General features: G+C 61.8%; 1 protein-coding gene across 2 annotated transcripts in view; it reads left to right on the forward strand.

Moving 5' to 3' along the window:
- Positions 1–14502, forward strand: part of UNK (unk zinc finger) — a gene marked incomplete at both ends in the record, with an annotated part of 29638 nt that extends 15136 nt beyond the window's left edge. The window contains 15 exons of one of the 2 annotated variants that reach the window (XM_084238248.1): positions 2703–2912; positions 3901–4077; positions 4187–4320; positions 4761–4896; positions 5370–5487; positions 6399–6483; positions 7615–7757; positions 8162–8362; positions 8882–8947; positions 9322–9496; positions 10295–10396; positions 10484–10672; positions 12539–12720; positions 13292–13549; positions 14347–14502. In XM_084238248.1, the coding sequence (XP_084094374.1) occupies positions 2703–2912; positions 3901–4077; positions 4187–4320; positions 4761–4896; positions 5370–5487; positions 6399–6483; positions 7615–7757; positions 8162–8362; positions 8882–8947; positions 9322–9496; positions 10295–10396; positions 10484–10672; positions 12539–12720; positions 13292–13549; positions 14347–14502 (2332 nt within the window). The remainder of the gene's footprint in view (positions 1–2702; positions 2913–3900; positions 4078–4186; positions 4321–4760; positions 4897–5369; positions 5488–6398; positions 6484–7614; positions 7758–8161; positions 8363–8881; positions 8948–9321; positions 9497–10294; positions 10397–10483; positions 10673–12538; positions 12721–13291; positions 13550–14346) is intronic. The other variant, XM_084238249.1, reaches the window with a different exon arrangement.
- Between the last annotated feature and the right edge of the window lie 2444 nt (positions 14503–16946).

Genomic DNA, 16946 nt, shown 5'->3' on the forward strand with positions numbered 1-16946 from the left:
GCAGGCAGGGAGGAGAGTTGAGAGCTCAAGGAAGGCTTCATGGAGGTGGTGCCTCGGAACAGTCGTTGAGTTCAGCCTTGACAGATTTCTACAGGTAAGGAAGGGGACAGGAACGCTAGGCAAGTTACAGCTCTGTTTGCCAAACGCCAAGAACTCCAGCTTCGCGGCTGGCGTGGAGAGGAACCGGGGAGCCACGGCGGAAAGGCACGTTGAGCCTGGAACGCCAGGCTGAGCAGCGGGTGCTCATCAGTTGCTCCTGGGGTTGCTGAAGGTGTTTAAGAAAGTCCCTTCACTGTGAGCTCCAGGACGAGCACAGCCCTGTGCAGTGTAAATTGGACGGGAAGGGCTGAAGCAAAGAGACAGGTTTACTGGAAGGTGCCAGGCTCCTGACCCGTGGCAATGGGGTGGAAATGAAGAGGCTTAAAATGAGGTGATGTGTTTCCTCTGTCCTCTCTGGCATCCCTGCTTCTCGTGCCCTCAAGCCACAGCATCTATGTGTGGCGCTGTGGACATGGCTGCCGCAAGTAGGCAGGCTGCCCAGTACCTTCTCCAAAAGGACAAGGTTGTGCCCAAACCAGGGGCAGCACATCCTAGGGTTCTTCCCCTGAGGGGAGTTCTCCCACCTCCCTAGGTGGTCACGGAGGGCTGACACCGAACAGGCACTGCTTTCAGGGATGCCTGATTAGGCAAATAAAAACACGGTGCCAGTTAGATCAGAATTCAGATACGCAATAGGTCAGTTGTAAGTTTTCTCATGAAATACTTGGTGTATCTGAGATTTCTCTTTCACTGAGTGTCCTGTACGTGATCTGCCCATCCTGACCACATCCAGCTCCTGGCCCCGGACTCCACAGTGCCCTCTGCCATTCCCACCTGTCATCTGCTGAGTGAGTCTCAGCAGGAACAGTCAGGGCGCTGCCCACGAGAGGGACCAGCCTAGTTTGGGGGATTGGTATCGCAGTTCAGTGCCCAGGAGACAGGAAAGCTTGAGGCCCTCGCCTTCTTGAATTCTGTGCAGTGTCTCAGAATGGGCCTGGGGTTTGTGGTAATAACCCTAAAATTGGGCTCCTCCCATGCCTCACCTCATCATTTCTCCTGCACCTCAGTTTTTCCCCTCTCGTATCCCACAAAGGCACTTCAAGTTCTTGGACCCAGACATACCATTTCAAAGCTCATGGTGTTCCCTTTGCCTGAAACACCCCACATTCTTCACCCTCCTTCCACCTTCCTCTGTCCAGCCTGGGTCAAGGACACTCCTCTGGGTTCTCAGAGCCTGAACAACCTCGCTTGTAAGCGCCCGTGAAAATGTGGGTTTCCTGGTATGGCTGGGCCCTGCTCCTCATCAGTGTCCTCGGTGCCCACACTGCCCTCACCTAGTAGGTGCTCAGTAAAGATGTGCTGAATGAGCACGATTGGATTTGGAGGCTTAACTGCCACTTACTCCCTCACCCTAGTTGTGCCCTTTGGGGAGCACCCTGCCCCAGCCTCTCCTTGCCAGTACATACCTGCACACTTAAGATGGGGGGTGGGGGTGGGGGTGGGGGTTCAGCTCTTCATTCGCATTAAAGAAAGTCTTGTCCCTGACCTTACCTGTCCCCACACCTTCCGTGTGCCCAGTGGGCACTCAAGACACTGGCGAGACTGCCTTACCTGCTAGGTTCTGCACACACCCTCACCTTCTAGAACCATCTTTGCTGGCATCAATTGCCTTTTTTTTTTTTTTTTAAAGATTTATTTATTTATTTATTTATACAAGCACTGGGTACAGTCAGAAGCGTGGGAGGGTGAGAGAATTCACCAGAGCCAGAGCGGGGAGCAGAGCAGGCAGAAGGACCGAAGGACACTGCTGAGGGGAGCAGCGGGCGGCAGGAGAGGTCTGTGTGCCATGTGGGAGCCTCGCCTGGCGACTGGGGATCGAACCGGCGCTGCAGAGGCTGCGGGCAGCTTCGCAACCCAGCGCTCAACCACTGCGCCACTAGGGAGGCCCCTCAAATGCCTTCTGTCAAACAGCTTGTTGCCCACGTTAGGGCTTCAGAGAATGAATAGACAACTGCACTGCCTGTTTGTCTCCCCTGCCCCTCCCTGAACCTAAGAGCCCGCCTACGTGGACACATAGAGCTAGTGGACACCGCGTGTGTTCTGGGATGGGGTAAGTGGGTCTGGCTCCCTTCTCTGGGTGTTTCGAGAGTGTCTTTGCTATTAACATTCAGGGCAAAGGGGAGAGATGATGGTTGGGAGGAGACCTCCCCCCCAGTCCCCAGGTCAGTCAGGCTACAAATCACTCCACTGCTGCAGCACTCATGTGAGTACTGGGGTCAGGCCAGTACTGGGGTCAGGGCACACCTGCCTGGTGAGTGCTGGGAATGTCTGGGAGCCATTTATTGTCCAGAGGACATCTTGTGACCTGGGCGGTCGGCCCTCACCCCGGAGCCCCAGGCCCATCCTTGTGACAGATGGGTGCAGCCTCTGGGGACTGGCAGGTGGGTGTGGGCCGCAGGGAATGCCACGGGAAGCTGGGAGTGGCTCCTCACACTCCTGGAACCTCAGAGAGGGCTCAGAGAACAGACCCCGAGGTCTGGCTCTGCACTGTGCTTTGATGTCTCCGTGGAACACACACCCAGAGCAGGGCCCTTGGGGGACGTGGCAACTAACTTCTTGCTGGGAAGAGGGACTTAACTCTTGGCTCGGGGCTCTCCCCGCAGGTACCTGAAGGAGTTCCGCACGGAGCAGTGTCCGCTCTTCGTGCAACACAAATGCACACAGCATCGGCCCTACACCTGCTTCCACTGGCACTTTGTGAATCAGCGACGCCGCCGGTCCATCCGTCGTCGGGACGGCACTTTCAACTATAGCCCCGACGTTTACTGCACCAAGTACGACGAGGCCACTGGCCTCTGCCCGGAGGGCGACGAGTAAGTGCCCCCCGCCCCCCCCAGCCTGCCTCTACGGGAGCCCCGCGTTCCCTGGGCCATATGTCCTCCAAGTAGGCCAGGGGACACAGGAAACCTGGAGGCGTGGGAGAGGCCTCTCCAGCCTGGCCGCCTCTGCATGGCCTGGACCTGGGCTCCAACCTGGCATCCTCTGGGCAGACCCTTCCCCTTGCTCTGCTTTTGGGAAACCCTCCACAGGCCTGTCTCCCGCTAAGCCTGAGGGCCACATCTCAACCAAAGTGGCTCCCTGCGCATTCTTTCCTCATCTGTGCAGTTCTCAAGAACCCCCTCCCCAGCTCACCACCACCCGCTCACCCACCCCCTTCCAGCTGGGCAGGCTCTTTCGAGGCAGAGCCTCTCTAGTTCCTCAGATCCCCCAGATGTTTACTACAGAGCTCTGGGGAGAGACGGGTGCAACATGCACGTAAGGAGGCGGCATGCCTGGGACGCTCAACGCTGCTTGTCACTTACTGACCTTGCAGAGGTGGTGACGGGCAGCCAGGGCCTCTCTGGATGCAGCTCACTGCATGCCCCTGTAGCAGCTCTTCTCACAGAAGTCACGGCCTATGGCCGCACCCCCTCCCCTCGCAGGATCAGCCCTTGTGAGAAGCCATCATGGGACCTCTGGGCTGGGCAGCATTTGCTTGCACAGGCTTTCCCCCGCAGCATCTCCAGGATGCCCCTGGGCCCTGGCTAAGTTGCTAAGAGAGGACTTGCTGAGTGGCGGCTGCAGTGGGAACACTGGGCTCCTTCGGACCTCCTGCCCAGAGGGCAGCCAGGGCCTCTCTGGGCGCTCCCCAGTTCCTGGCGGGGGTGGGAGGTTCTGCTCCCAGTGCGGGGCATCACCGCCGGCCTCCTTGACTCAACCAGCAGTGCCCCCTTGGGGCCGAGGGCAAAGCCTTCAGCAAGCACGGGAGGGCAGAGCTCAGGCTACAGGGCACAGGCAAGTGACTCCCCTGCCGTGCTGCAGGTGCCCGTTCCTGCACAGGACCACAGGGGACACCGAGCGCAGGTACCACCTGCGCTACTACAAAACTGGGATCTGCATCCACGAGACGGACTCCAAAGGCAACTGCACCAAAAACGGCCTGCACTGTGCGTTTGCCCACGGGCCCCATGACCTCCGCTCCCCGGTCTACGACATCAGGTGGGCCATGACTGCGGGTGTGGCCTGGGGAGCGCACGAGGAGCGGTGCACGTGGTGCAGGAGACACGCAGCTCACCCACACCCCCGCCCTGCTCGCCTCCCCTCCCAGGGAGCTCCAGGCCATGGAGGCTTTGCAGAACGGCCAGACCACAGTCGAGGGCAGCAGCGTCGAGGGCCAGTCAGCTGGGGCCGCGAGCCATGCCATGATAGAAAAAATCCTCAGTGAGGAGCCGCGGTGGCAAGGTAAAGGCGGCCACACAGATGGCCGGGCCCCCTCCCACCCCTGCTGAGGCTGTCCAAGGACTGGACTTGAGCCGCTGTGCCTTCTCCAACCCCAGCCCCTACCTCTACCCCACCTTATATCCCCGTGACTGGGGGGAGCCTTCTGGGGGGGCTTCCACAGATACACCTTGCACTGCTCGCGTCACCCCTGCTGCTGCCCATGCCCCGTGGGGGCTTGGAAACATGCGTGCTCCTGCGTGGGTGTGAGTGACATGCCCACTTCCCTGTGAGCTGTGTCTCTACAGTGGCCTCGCTACTGGGTCCGTCATGGCCTTGCCCCATGAGGAATGTCCCTGTTCCTGCCTCTCCCAGGAGCCTCAGCTCCTGGGCCCCTTCCCAGGGACCTCTCCTTCCGCTTCCCTTGCCCTACCTGCCTGACCCCTCCTCTGGCCCCTGTGCAGAGACCACTTACGTGCTGGGCAACTATAAGACGGAGCCGTGCAGGAAACCCCCGAGGTTGTGCCGCCAGGGCTATGCCTGCCCGTACTACCACAACAGCAAGGACCGACGGCGGAGCCCCCGGAAGCACAAATACAGGTGCTTTATCAAAGTAGGCCAGCCCTGGGGGGTTGGGGGGTCCTGGTGGGGGCTGCTTCCTCTGTGCTCTCAGCCCTGGCATCATAGATCACGGAGAGGAAGGGGGAGTAGTCAGGATAGGGGAGCCTGCCTGGTTCAGATGATCTGAGGTACCTCCAGTTCTATCCCAAGGGCTCTCTGCTAGGCCCACCCACACTGTGGAAAGTGTCGTGACTGTAGCGGGGCCTCCTTGGGCTGCAGCTTGGTGGGAGGGCCTGGCCAAAGGCAATAAAACTGTCCTTGGTGACGCCACCAGGCTAGGCCAAGACACGGTCCCGACTTCCAGCCTCAGTATGACCCTCCCTCTGCAGCTACTCTCTATTTTTGAACCTGGTGTTGCCAGGTAGGGAGGCCAGAGAGGGGCTGTGGCGGGGTCTACCTGGCCTCCCACAGATCTTAATCTCTCTCCCTCTGACCCCACCCTCCGGGACCAGGTCGTCTCCGTGTCCAAACGTAAAACACGGGGATGAGTGGGGAGACCCCGGCAAGTGTGAGAACGGGGACGCCTGCCAGTACTGCCACACCCGCACGGAGCAGCAGTTCCACCCGGAGGTGGGCCCTCGGGCTGGGGCTGGGCCTTTGGCGGGCAGCGGGTGGCCTAGCTTATCATTTTTCAGAAGTGAGGAGGGAAACAAGGGTCTGGGCAGAATCTGGCAGGACCTTCCCTGCCACCGTCCTGGAAGAGGGCGCACAGCCACAGGCTCCCCTGCACGGCGCCTCAAGGAGTCCTGCTCCCTCAGTTGGAACTCCCTGTTCTGGGCCCACAGAGACCCTCTGCTCCCAGTTTTGTTTCCCACAGGCCCCCTGACAGGGAGGACTGGACTGGGCATGGTGTGCCACTCACACCTTTGTACCACTCAGGATGTTTACAATCCAGTGATTGGGTTTTAAAAATGAGCATGCCCCTCTGGCCGCCCTGTTTTAGATTAGGGTGCCAGCAACCTCCCTAGGGCAGTTCCTGACCTACTGGCCCCAATGTGCGGCCTGGGCCGTGTCAGTGGGCTGAGACCTTGTGGGGGTCCATGGAGTCACAGGCCGCCCCTGCCCCTAGCTCTGCAGAGGCCAGAACCCTGAGATACTCACTGACAGCGCCTGTCGGACTGCAGATGGCAGGTGGGAAAGTTAGGCTCAGCGTAGATCCTACCCAGCATGCCTTGGGGTTGGTGGGTGTGGGCCAAGATCTTGGCTCCCTGGATACCCAGAGGCACAGTTGGCGGTCACAGCCATGGCCGAGACCAGGAGTAAAGAGCGCATGGAAGGCCCCTGGGTCAGGGCTGCTCGGACCTGCACCCAGAAGAGAGGGCGGCCTTGGCATGGGGGTGGCAGTGTCTGTCTTGGGGTCTGAGTAAGAAGGTGGGGAGGCTTGGGGAAGGTGTGGAATGGAGGAGGAAGAGACTGCTAGGCTGAGCTTCCCACGTCCGCGTTCCTATGTCCCAGCCTGACTGCTCTGCTCTGCCCACCAGATCTATAAATCCACCAAGTGCAACGACATGCAGCAGTCGGGCAGCTGTCCCCGCGGACCCTTCTGCGCCTTCGCCCACGTAGAACGTAAGCTCTTCCCATGGCCCCCGGGTGCGCCCCTATCCCCCCTTCTCAGTCAGGGGAGGGGCCTCTCCCCCAACCAGAAGGACACTGTCCCCGCTGGCAGTTCCACTCCTCTGTCTCTCGGAACTGGCCTCAAAGCCCCGGAGTTCCAGGGTCACGAGACAGGCTGCCCTCAGTCAGGCCCACGTCCCTGGCCGCAGGAGGCACGCTCCCACCCGGCAGGGCCCGGCAGGGCCACCCGTGACCTCACTAAGGCACCAGCACTGCCCTGCTGAGCCCCGGCCGAGCTGAGCTGTCCAGTCAAATACAGCACAAGAGCCCCCTCCACCCCGTCCTTTTAGTAAGAGAAAAAAGAAAGAGAGAGAGAGACAGGTTACATTAAATTTAACAACTTTTTAATCTAATACAAAATGTTATTTCAAAAATAACATCAAAGCATGAAGATACTTTCCTCGTCTTGGGGACTAAGTCTTCCGTCTCTGGTGCGCGTGTGCCCAGCCGCAGACCCGGCCTCAGGCTGCCTGTTCCAAGCGCACAGCAGCCTTGCGCCGCTCGGGCTGCTCCGTCTCCGCGCGCACCCTGGCCACCCTCCCAGCCGCAGCGATGGGACTCGAGTGAAAACTGTCCACCCCGGGCCCCTTCCTGGTCCTCTTCCACCTCCTCCCGGCTCAGGCCGCCTCTCCAGGATTAGAGTGAAAAATGAGCTGAGGCCCCAGGCAGAGAAGTGTCTTCCGGACGCCACGGCGTCCCCGCCGTGGGCACTGTGACCTCGATTGAGGCAGCACCAACAAGTGCCATTAATGACTCAGGCTTTGGAGTCCCAAAGAACCGGATTCAAATCCCAGCCCTGCTGTTTCTCGGCTGGGTCGCGTTGGGAGACGGACCTGACCTCTCTGCGCCGTCTGCGTCTGTAAGCCGGGGGCCGGGACCCGGCCTGCATCCTGCAGTCGCGGTGCAGACGCACAGTGCACATGCCAGTCCCACGGGGGGGCTCCGCACACGACAGTGACAGAAACCGGGCAAGCTGCCCTCGTGTGCAGGGGCAGGCGTGGTCTGCCTGGAGAGGGGCCGCGATGCGGCTGTGGATGGAAGGGGGTGCCTGGCAGCCTGCTGACCCTGCCCTGCCCCTTCCAGAGCCTTCCCTCAGTGACGACCTGCAGCCCTCCTCTGCCGTGTCCAGCCCCACCCAGCCGGGTCCCGTCCTGTACATGCCGTCTGCTGCCGGAGACTCGGTGCCCGTGAGCCCCTCCAGCCCGCATGCCCCTGACCTCAGCGCCGTACGTGCCTGTCCAGGGGGTGGGGGGCCCCCAGGCCTGCCCAGGGCCAACACCTGCCTCGCATGCCCCCCACACCCTCACGGCCTGTTGGGGGCAGGGAGGCCCTGGTATTTGACCTTGGGCCAAGGGGTTCTGCCCTTTGTGACCCAGAGTTTTCTCTGTCAAGAGCTGGCGGGGGTGGGGCAGCTTCCCTGGAACCGGTGCTGGTCCATCTCGGTAGCGCTGGGGGAGCGAGCCTTCGGTCCCAGTTCCCTCAAGAGGTTTGGGGTCCTGGGGTGGTGGCTGCTGCCCATCGGTGAAAGTGGAACTGAGCCCGTCTGAAGACGCCCCCTCTGCGGAGGGCACGGAGGCCGGGCTGCATCCCAGCCGGCAGGATACCCACCAGCCACTTGCCTCCTCTGCAGCTCCTCTGTCGAAACAGCAGCCTAGGCAGCCCGTCTAACCTCTGTGGCTCCCCACCGGGTTCTGTCAGGAAGCCCCCCAACCTGGAAGGCATTGTGTTTCCTGGGGAGCCCGGCCTTGCCCCCGGCAGCTATAAGAAGGCACCCGGCTTCGAGAGGGAAGACCAGGTGGGAGCCGAGTACCTGAAAAACTTCAAATGCCAGGTAAGGGCTGAGAGGGGTAGCAGGCGATGCTTCCGAGGCGATGGGGTTAGTTGCCTCCTGCTTAGGGCCCGAGAAGGCCGGCTCTGGGGAGCCCCGCTCCTCAGCCCTTCAAGACAGCTCTTCAAGGAGCAGAGCCTCCCCATTTTATGTGTGAAGACAGGAGGCTCGAGGGGCAGAGCCATCGCTCAGTGCCATGAGGCCAGCCGACAGGAGCAGGGGCTTTGGATGCAGTGGCAGGGTCTAGAGAGTAGAGCCAAGGGCCCAGCGGCATCTAGCTGAGAGGTGGAGTCACTTGGGAGGAGAGGAGCAGCTCCCCTGATTCCTGGAGTAGGGGCAGCAGGAGCGAAGAGGAGGTAGGATAGGCCGTGTAGATCGGGGGTTGCCTGGTAGGTGCCCATGCCTCCCTGCCCCTGGCACCTGCAGCCCTGGTGAGCTGGGCAGGCTGGTGCTCGGGAGCACTCCCGAACTTGGGCTCCCAGCCCCACATTCATCTGCTGCTCCCTGACTTTTCTCTCTCAGGCCAAATTAAAACCCCACTCTTTAGAACCCAGGAGTCAAGAGCAGCCTCTGCTTCAACCTAAACAGGTACAGAGCTCAGCCCTGCCTCCCTTCCGGGTGCCCACTGGGAGCAGATGGCCCAGAACCCCTGGAGGCTTCAGGGAGTGGGGGGCACTACTTTCCCCACAGGCCAAGGGCAGGGCGATGGTGGAGCCCCGGCCCTCGCCTCCTGCACTCACTCACTCACTCAAAAAATACTGAGCACTGGCCTCCTCCCTCCTTCTGCAGGATTTGAGGGGTGTGCGGGCCTGCAGCCCCCGAGCTGCACCTCTCCTCCAATCTCTCGGAGGGGGTGGCGGTCCCCATCCAGGCGTGGGACAAGTGTTTCTCCAACCTTTCCTGCCCCACACCACGGCTTTTGCAGTGACCTCCCGTCACCTCTGTTTGCTCTCTCGTTGCAGGACATGCTGGGCATCCTCCCCGTGGGCAGCCCCCTGACCTCAAGCATCTCTTCTAGTATCACCTCCAGCTTGGCAGCTACTCCCCCTAGCCCAGCGGGCACCAGCAGCGTCCCTGGCATGAATGCAAATGCCCTGCCCTTCTACCCCACCAGCGACACGGTAGAGTCAGTCATAGGTAATTAGGCGCTTCCGCTGCCCGGCCCAGGACTGGGTCTGCCATCCAAGACACCAGGTCTCCAGAGTGAGACTCAGTCAGCATGCCTGTCACCTGAGACCCGCCTTGGGAGAGCCCGGGGGTGGGCCCTCTGCTAAAGGGGCTCCGAGCCCAAGGTGCAGGACCAAGGCCAGCCCTTGGGGAAACTGGCCTTCCGCTTGCTCTGGGCGGGTGCAGCACCGCTCTGTGGGTAGGTCATTCTGCCCTCATGCACCAGAGGCATCCTCGGGCAGGGACTGCGAACATGCTGCCCCCAGAATTCCAGTTGTGGAAGCCACTGCCCCTCCTAACAGTCACTTATGGTCCTCTTTGTGCAGCTCCTACTGCAGGCACTGGGGTAACAGAGGCAAAGAAGTGCTTCTGCCCTCGGAGAGGGACTCTGTTCCTACCTCCCAGCCTATTTCAGTGGGTGCAGGGGAGACAGCACCCACTCAACACTAGCTACTGAGGCTTCAGACCTGCCTGCCCTCAGCCAGCTCCGGGGTGGGCTGCACAAACTGCAGCATCGGGACGAGACCTCCGTCGGAGGTGGGGCCGGCACTGGCACTCAGTCTCTCCCGGGGCATCAGACTCCTGTGGGCTGCACCTGCCTGGCTAGGCTGCAGCGCCCACAGAGGCTCAAGAGGGCCAGCCGGCCCGCTGCTCAATGTGAGGATGAGGCAGGCAGTGAAGGGCCGGTGGTCCAGGAGGTGAGGCCTGGAGCCTTGGGGCTGTGTGGATGGTGAGGCCGGGGCTCACACCCGCTCACTCTGTCCCTAGAGTCTGCCCTCGATGACCTGGACCTGAACGAGTTTGGGGTGGCCGCCCTGGAGAAGACTTTTGACAACAGCACAGCACCCCACCCGGGCAGCATCACCATCGGTAGTGGGCAGTGGTCGGGCAGGGTGGCGTGGGAGGCTCCTGGGGCCCTGCCTGCCCCCCTCACTCTGGCCCCCTGCCCTCTTGCAGGCGGCAGTTTGCTGCAGAGCTCTGCGCCCGTCAACATCCCTGGCTCCTTGGGCAGCTCCGCCTCCTTCCATTCGGCCTCCCCCTCCCCGCCTGTCAGTCTCTCCTCACATTTCCTGCAGCAGCCGCAGGCCCACCTGAGCCAGTCAGAAAACACGTTTTTGGGGACTTCGGCATCACACGGATCTTTGGGTAAGAGAGGTTGTGGCTTCTGGGATGAGGCAAGAACCTGGGCTTTTGGAAAGTGTTTTGGGGTGGGGGGTGCAATTGTGTGTGTGTGCACGCGCATGTGGTTTGTGGCCAAAGGCAGCAAAGAACCAGTGTAAGGCAGGGGCTGTGACCCTGGAGGTGAGGTCAGTGCCTGAGCACAGCTCTCAGCCCTGTGAACCTGGGCAGGCGACTGAGCTGTTCTACCTCAGTTTCCTCTGCTATAAAAAGGTGTAATGGCAGCACCACCTCATAGTGGTCGTGAGGCCTGAACAAAATCATGTGAATGAAGTGCCAGGGCCAGAGCCCAGGAACCCTGGCCTCAGGCTCACTGGTCTGGGTCCTCTCTTTACTCCTGTGTCCAGCTCCTCTAGCCGCCCTGAGCTCACAACAGCCAGCTCCACAAGGGGCCAAGGGAGAAGTCCAAGCAGCGCCCCACAGGCCCAGGGTGGCCTTCCTGGCAGGATCCACGCTAGGCCTGAAGACTGCAAACCCAGGGTTAGCCCCGTGTGGACTGGGTGCCAGAGGGCACGGTGGTTAGATGCAGGGTTGTGACCTGGGCCAGGGTCTTCATTGGCTTGTGGCTGGGGCTGGCCTGTAGATTCATTGAGGTGACCTCAGTACACAGCACAGCGCTTCAGCCTGCTTCTTAGCAAACTATTCAAGATCAGACTCCCCTCCCCTGAGAGTGCTGGGTGCCGAGCCACCCTCTGACCAAATTTGGGACTGTCCCATATCTCCGAGGTGGGGCAGCCCGTGGATTTCTCAGCTCTTTTCCAGTTGTGAAGGTGGCTGTTCTGTGTCGAGCTGTTGTCCTCACTGCTCAGTGTGGATGTGTCTAACTGCCCCACGTTCTCGAGGCATCGTGACTGTAGCCTGACCTGCCCCACCATCCCGCCTCCCCACAGTCACCAAGCGGTCCTGTGGCTTTGGTGTGAGTGCAGCTGGCCCTGCCAGCCAGGAGCCAGGTCTGGTGGGAGGCAAAGGGGCAGACATTAGACCAGACTTAGGGGCGGTCACTACTGTGTGGGCCAGAGGCAGAGCCCAGCGGGACATGGTCTCGTGGGCCCTCTGCACCCGAGGCGCATCTCTGAAAGCAGACAGGCGCCGAAACAGTGCAGCCTCCACAGGCCCGCGTTGCCACTGTGCGTGCGCCTGTGGTGTTTGCAGGACAGACTGTCGTAAACCCATTTGGTTCTGGAACATCTGGCTGGATTAATGGGAAAAGGAGCAGGGAAGAATTCTGGAAGGATGTGGGGCAGAATGAGGCCAGGGGTGGATAGGGGACCCCCTCGGGAAGATGGGCTGACCAGAGGGCAGAGAGCAAGGCAGGTGGAGGTGCAAATGCCTGTGGAATGAGAGCGATGGGGGGGTGGGGAGAGCAGCCAAGCTTGTGGGGAAATGCCTTTATAGCCATACACCCTGCCACACCGGCCCCACCGCCTGCTGTGAGTGGACTCTCAGCACACTACCTCAGCCTCCTTGCTGCAAGGCCGGGGAGGGGCCCAGGGCTCTCCGCTCGTGCTGAGCCAGCTCTGCCAGCCTCAGCATCGGAGGCACTGGTCTGTCTTCTCTGAGTCTCCTCATGGGCCTCACCTCAGGGTGCATAAAAGCATCCCCTCCCCGTAAGCCTAAAAGCGCTCACCTTCCCAGGCTGCTCTCCTGCAGCACTTCCCTGAGAGCAAGTGAGGGACCGGTTTTACAAATGCAGCTGACAGGCGGCTGATGTGACTCGGCCGTGGCGCCTGCGTGTTCCTCAGCCCGAGTCCCTGGGGCCTTACTCAGCCAGCCCTGGGCAGACTGGTCAGGTCCCAGGCCCTCGGCCCTGATGTTCTCCCCCTTCTCTGGCAGGTCTGAACGGGATGAACAGCAGCATCTGGGAGCATTTTGCCTCTGGAAGCTTCTCCCCAGGCACTTCCCCTGCGTTCCTGTCAGGCCCAGGGGCTGCCGAGCTGGCCCGACTGCGGCAAGAGCTGGAAGAAGCCAATGGCACCATCAAGCAGTGGGAGGAGTCCTGGAAGCAGGCTAAGCAGGTACGGCCCATGCCCACCGCCTTCCCCAGGGCTGCTGGCACCTGGCCCCGGCGGTTGGGGGTTGGGAGAGGCCAGGGGTCCTGGAGCACAGGGCAGAAACTCGGTTTTGTATGTCCCCCATGCATGGGAAGGCATCGGGATCTTGCCCATTGGGACCAAGGTGGCTGGTGTCCCGGGCCAGGATCACCCCTGAACCTCCTTTCTGGTCCCGCAGCACCCCTGCCTCTCCCGAGAAGCCTGCCTCTCCAGGCCCCTGGGTCTGGGGTTCTAGGTTCTGAGCTGAGCCCTGTCCTGCCGAAGCCTGCCCGCCCCTGGAGGTGCTGGCCAGCACGCGGAGCTCTCCTCAGGCCGCCCTTCCCTACCCACAGGGCTCTCTGGCGTGTCCTGAAACCTCTCTTCTCTGCAGGCAGCATCTGCTCCTCCTTGCCCCCCTCCCCAGACAGCTGACCCAGCTTCCCAGCAGGCCCTACAGCCCCAGTGGCCCACACCGGCTCCCGGAGATGTGCTCTCGGGGGGCAGGGGGCAGGGGCAGGGACCCATCGTGACGAGGTGCTGCCTGTTGGGCCCACAGGCTTGTGATGCCTGGAAGAAGGAGGCCGAGGAGGCCGGCGAGCGGGCCAGTGTGGCTGGCGCTGAGTGTGAGCTGGCCCGGGAGCAGCGGGATGCGCTGGAGGTTCAGGTGAAGAAGCTCCAGGAGGAGCTGGAGCGGCTGCACTCGGGCCCCGACCCGCAGGCTCTGCCCGCCTTCTCTGACCTGGAGGCCCTCTCGCTTTCCACTCTCTACTCTCTCCAGAAGCAGCTGCGGGCCCACCTGGAGCAAGTGGATAAGGTCAGCCCCGGGGGTCAGGGTAGTGCCGGTGGGGGAGCCATCGCCTTAGCCAGTGCGTGGGCCAAGGCATGTGGAACACGGCCTGCATGTGGGCCCTGCATGTGGGACACGGGCCCCTGAGGGGCCCTGGCTGCTCCAGGTATGGCCACCTCCTGAGTGGTCCTGCCTAGCGCCAGGGCCAGCAGAGGCCGGCCTGTTGGAGGGCAGTTAGGAGGAGCACACCACTGCCCGGGAGGGAGGAAGTGGAGGTGCACAGCCTGGTGCCCACCACCAGCACTTCATTTTTTTTATAGACGAACTGGCGGGAGCGGGGGTGGTACAGGCCAGAGGTGCAGGGGTGAGAGGATTCCCCAGAAACAGAGTGGGGAGCAGAACAGGTGGATCTACTGAAATCCACTGCTGAGGGGAGCAGCGGGGAGACAGGAGAGGTCTGCTGCGCCGTGTGGGCAGCTCCCTGGCCGGGAATCGAACTCAGACCGTAGGGGTGAGAGCACTGGGACTTCACCCCTAGGCCACCAGGGAGGCCCGGCCGCCAGCACTTCTGAGGGCCGGCACTGATCTGGGCCAGGCTGCCTCTCCGGGAGCGCTGCACGCAGCAGCAGACCTTCCAGAGAGGCCGGCCCAGAGCTCTGTGGTCTGCACGCACAGGTGTCCGGCTGGGTGCCTGGCAGCAGGGTGGCCCAGCAGGCAGAGCGTTCTCCCCTTCACGGGGACGCTGTCAGTATGACGCTCCGACCCCAGGGGCTGAAGTGAGAGCCGGGGGGCCCGCTCCGTGACCCGTGTCCTGTTCCCCGCAGGCCGTGTTCCACATGCAGTCGGTGAAATGCCTTAAGTGTCAGGAGCAGAACCGAGCGGTGCTGCCGTGCCAACACGCTGTGCTGTGCGAGCTCTGTGCCGAGGGCAGCGAGTGCCCCGTCTGCCAGCCGGGCCGGGCCCACGCCCTCCAGTCGTGACCCCACAGGCCCGGCCCCGGCCCGGCCCACCCTCTCACCTAGGACTTTTTAAAGTATATATATATATGTATGTATGTATGTATGTATGTATGTATGTATATGTATATGACCATGTATATGTATACATTTCCGTGCGCGTGCAGGTATGCGTGGTGGCCAGTGTGTGAACAGTGTCCGTGTGTATATCTGTATGTAGATATAGACACACACTTTAAAACAGACTTACCAAGCACTTTTTAAAAGAAGAACCTATTTTGCAGTCCAACCCCCGCTCCCCCCACCTCCCCACAGCGGAGACAAGTCCCCTCTCCCGCCGGCCTTTTGGCAGGGAATCTGTTTTTGTCTCTTTTTTATGTAGGAACTAACTATTTTTAACTTCTTCCTGGGGCCCGAGCAGGGAAGGGGGGGAAGCCCGAAGGGGCCGAGGGGAAGGGGGCAGCCTTCGGGGCAGGCTCTGCACCCCGCCGCACCAGGCCAGGCGTGTGGGGCGCCCGGGAGCAGACCTGGTCCCCAGCTGCGAGGCCTGAGGGGTGCACCCGGGTCCGGGCCAGCCTGGCACCTAGGTTTACCAAATGTGTATTGAGTGCGGGGCTGGCCCCCCGTCCCCGTCCTGGGCCCTTGACGCTCCTCGAGGGGCAAGGCCCGGGAGTGCTACCCCTCAGGTTCCTGAGGCCTGGGCCCGCCCCGGTCCTCTCCGTGAGCCTCTCCACAGGCCCCCTGGCCCCCAGGCCCCCACAGGCTGGCACTGCCCTCTGTTATCCCCCGGCTGTCCTCAGCTGTCCCCCCTTCTGGCATGGCCCTCGTGCTGTCCGCCCCCTCCCTCTGGCAGCTAGCAGGGCATTGGTGGGGAGGAGCCGCGGACTGTGAGGACCAAGGGGGCGCAGGCCCTGCCCTCCCCGCCGGGAGGGGCTCCGTATGCATTCCTTGGTGCTCTCCGAGTGCAGCTGACGTCCTCCCCGCTGGGGGCGGGCGCCGTGTGCATGTGTGTGCGTGCCTGTCCGATGTATATTGTGTCTTAGCTTCCATTTTAAAAATTGTTCTGTACAGAGAGATACAGCGGGGGCGGGAGGGCAGCGCGGGCGGAGGGAGGCCCCCCCACTCCCAGCACCGGGGGCCGGGGTGGGCGCCAGAGGGCTGCGGAGGGTCTGACCCCAGCCTGGATCCCCCTTGGGCTCAGCACGAAAGGGCTTTCAATGAATTAAGTGAAAACTTTTTTTTACAAAAATGCAAAAATCAACAAAGCTCCAAACCTATTGGAAATAAAATATGAACTCGCAGCTCGCGGTGGGAGCGTGGTGACGTGGGGCGGACGGGAGAGGGCCGCCCTGGGGGCGCCGGACTGCGAGCTGAGCCGGCCTGGTGGTCGGAACCCGGCTTCCAGCCAGGCAGGCAGCTCGGCCCCCTGACCCAGGCCTGCCGGGTGGGGTCGATGAGGGGACCTTTCGCCCTGGACACAGACCTCCCGGGCCTACGACTCGGGGCTGTCTCAGCTGCAACGATCTACTTCTCCCAGAGACCCCAGCCCCCTCGTCTCTCCGAAGACGGGCCTTCTCTCCAGGATGAGCCACGGAGGTTGGCCCCCCCTTACCAGGTGCTGCGCTCTGAGCCACCCTCCACCCCTGCCCTGGCTGGCGTGGGGTGTGGGGGAGCCACCTCGTGGGCTCTTCCCTAGATGTCGCAGGTTCCGAGCCGAAAGGGGCTTCGGAGCTGATCTTACCCGCCCCCGCCCCCTCCAGGCTCCGTGTGGGCGCAGAGAGGTTAAGTGCCTCAACCGGGGTCACGCAGCTAGCTTGAGCGCCAAGCCTCTGCTCCCAGACCCGGGCAGTGCCTCCCAGGCAGGGCTGGGCCCCCGCTCCTGTAAGCCTGGCTACGTGGAGCAGCCACTCGCCTCAGCCTGGCTCTTGGGCAGCCCCTGCTCAGGGTGCCCCTACTGCCTTTGCTGGCAGAAACTGATGCGCCAGATACTTTTGTTCAAAGTCCCTGGCCAAGAGACATGATGCCAACTGTCCCACCCCCTGCTTTGGCACCTGACCCCGACCTCCCCTCTCTGGAGTGGAAGCTCAGGCATTCCAGAAGGCTGGACCGGGGCTTGGCATGGCCTCATGCAACCTGGGCCCACTGCAGGCCAACGGTATATGGTCTAAGAGGACAATGGGTGGTTTTTGTTTTTTTATTTTTGGTAAGAAAGGTTCTAGGTGACCTCCCAGGGAGGAGGTGACAGCAGACACAGCCAGGCTGGCCTTTCTGCGCCCGCCTCTCGTGCCAGCCCCACTGCCTGACGCCTCTCACCCCTTCAGAACAAGAAGGCCCGTGGCCTGAGGTGCCTTAGCCTGGGTGTCCGCAGGCCCCCTCAGGAGCGGACCTGGGCTACGTTCACTGTGTCGGCCACCCTCCCAGGGCAGCTGTGGCCAGTCTTTGGCAGAAGGGCCCCCTGCCTCCCCTGG

This window comes from Talpa europaea (assembly GCF_964194135.1).
Source record: "Talpa europaea genome assembly, chromosome: 7".
In the NCBI taxonomy this organism is placed as follows: Eukaryota; Metazoa; Chordata; class Mammalia; order Eulipotyphla; family Talpidae; genus Talpa; species Talpa europaea.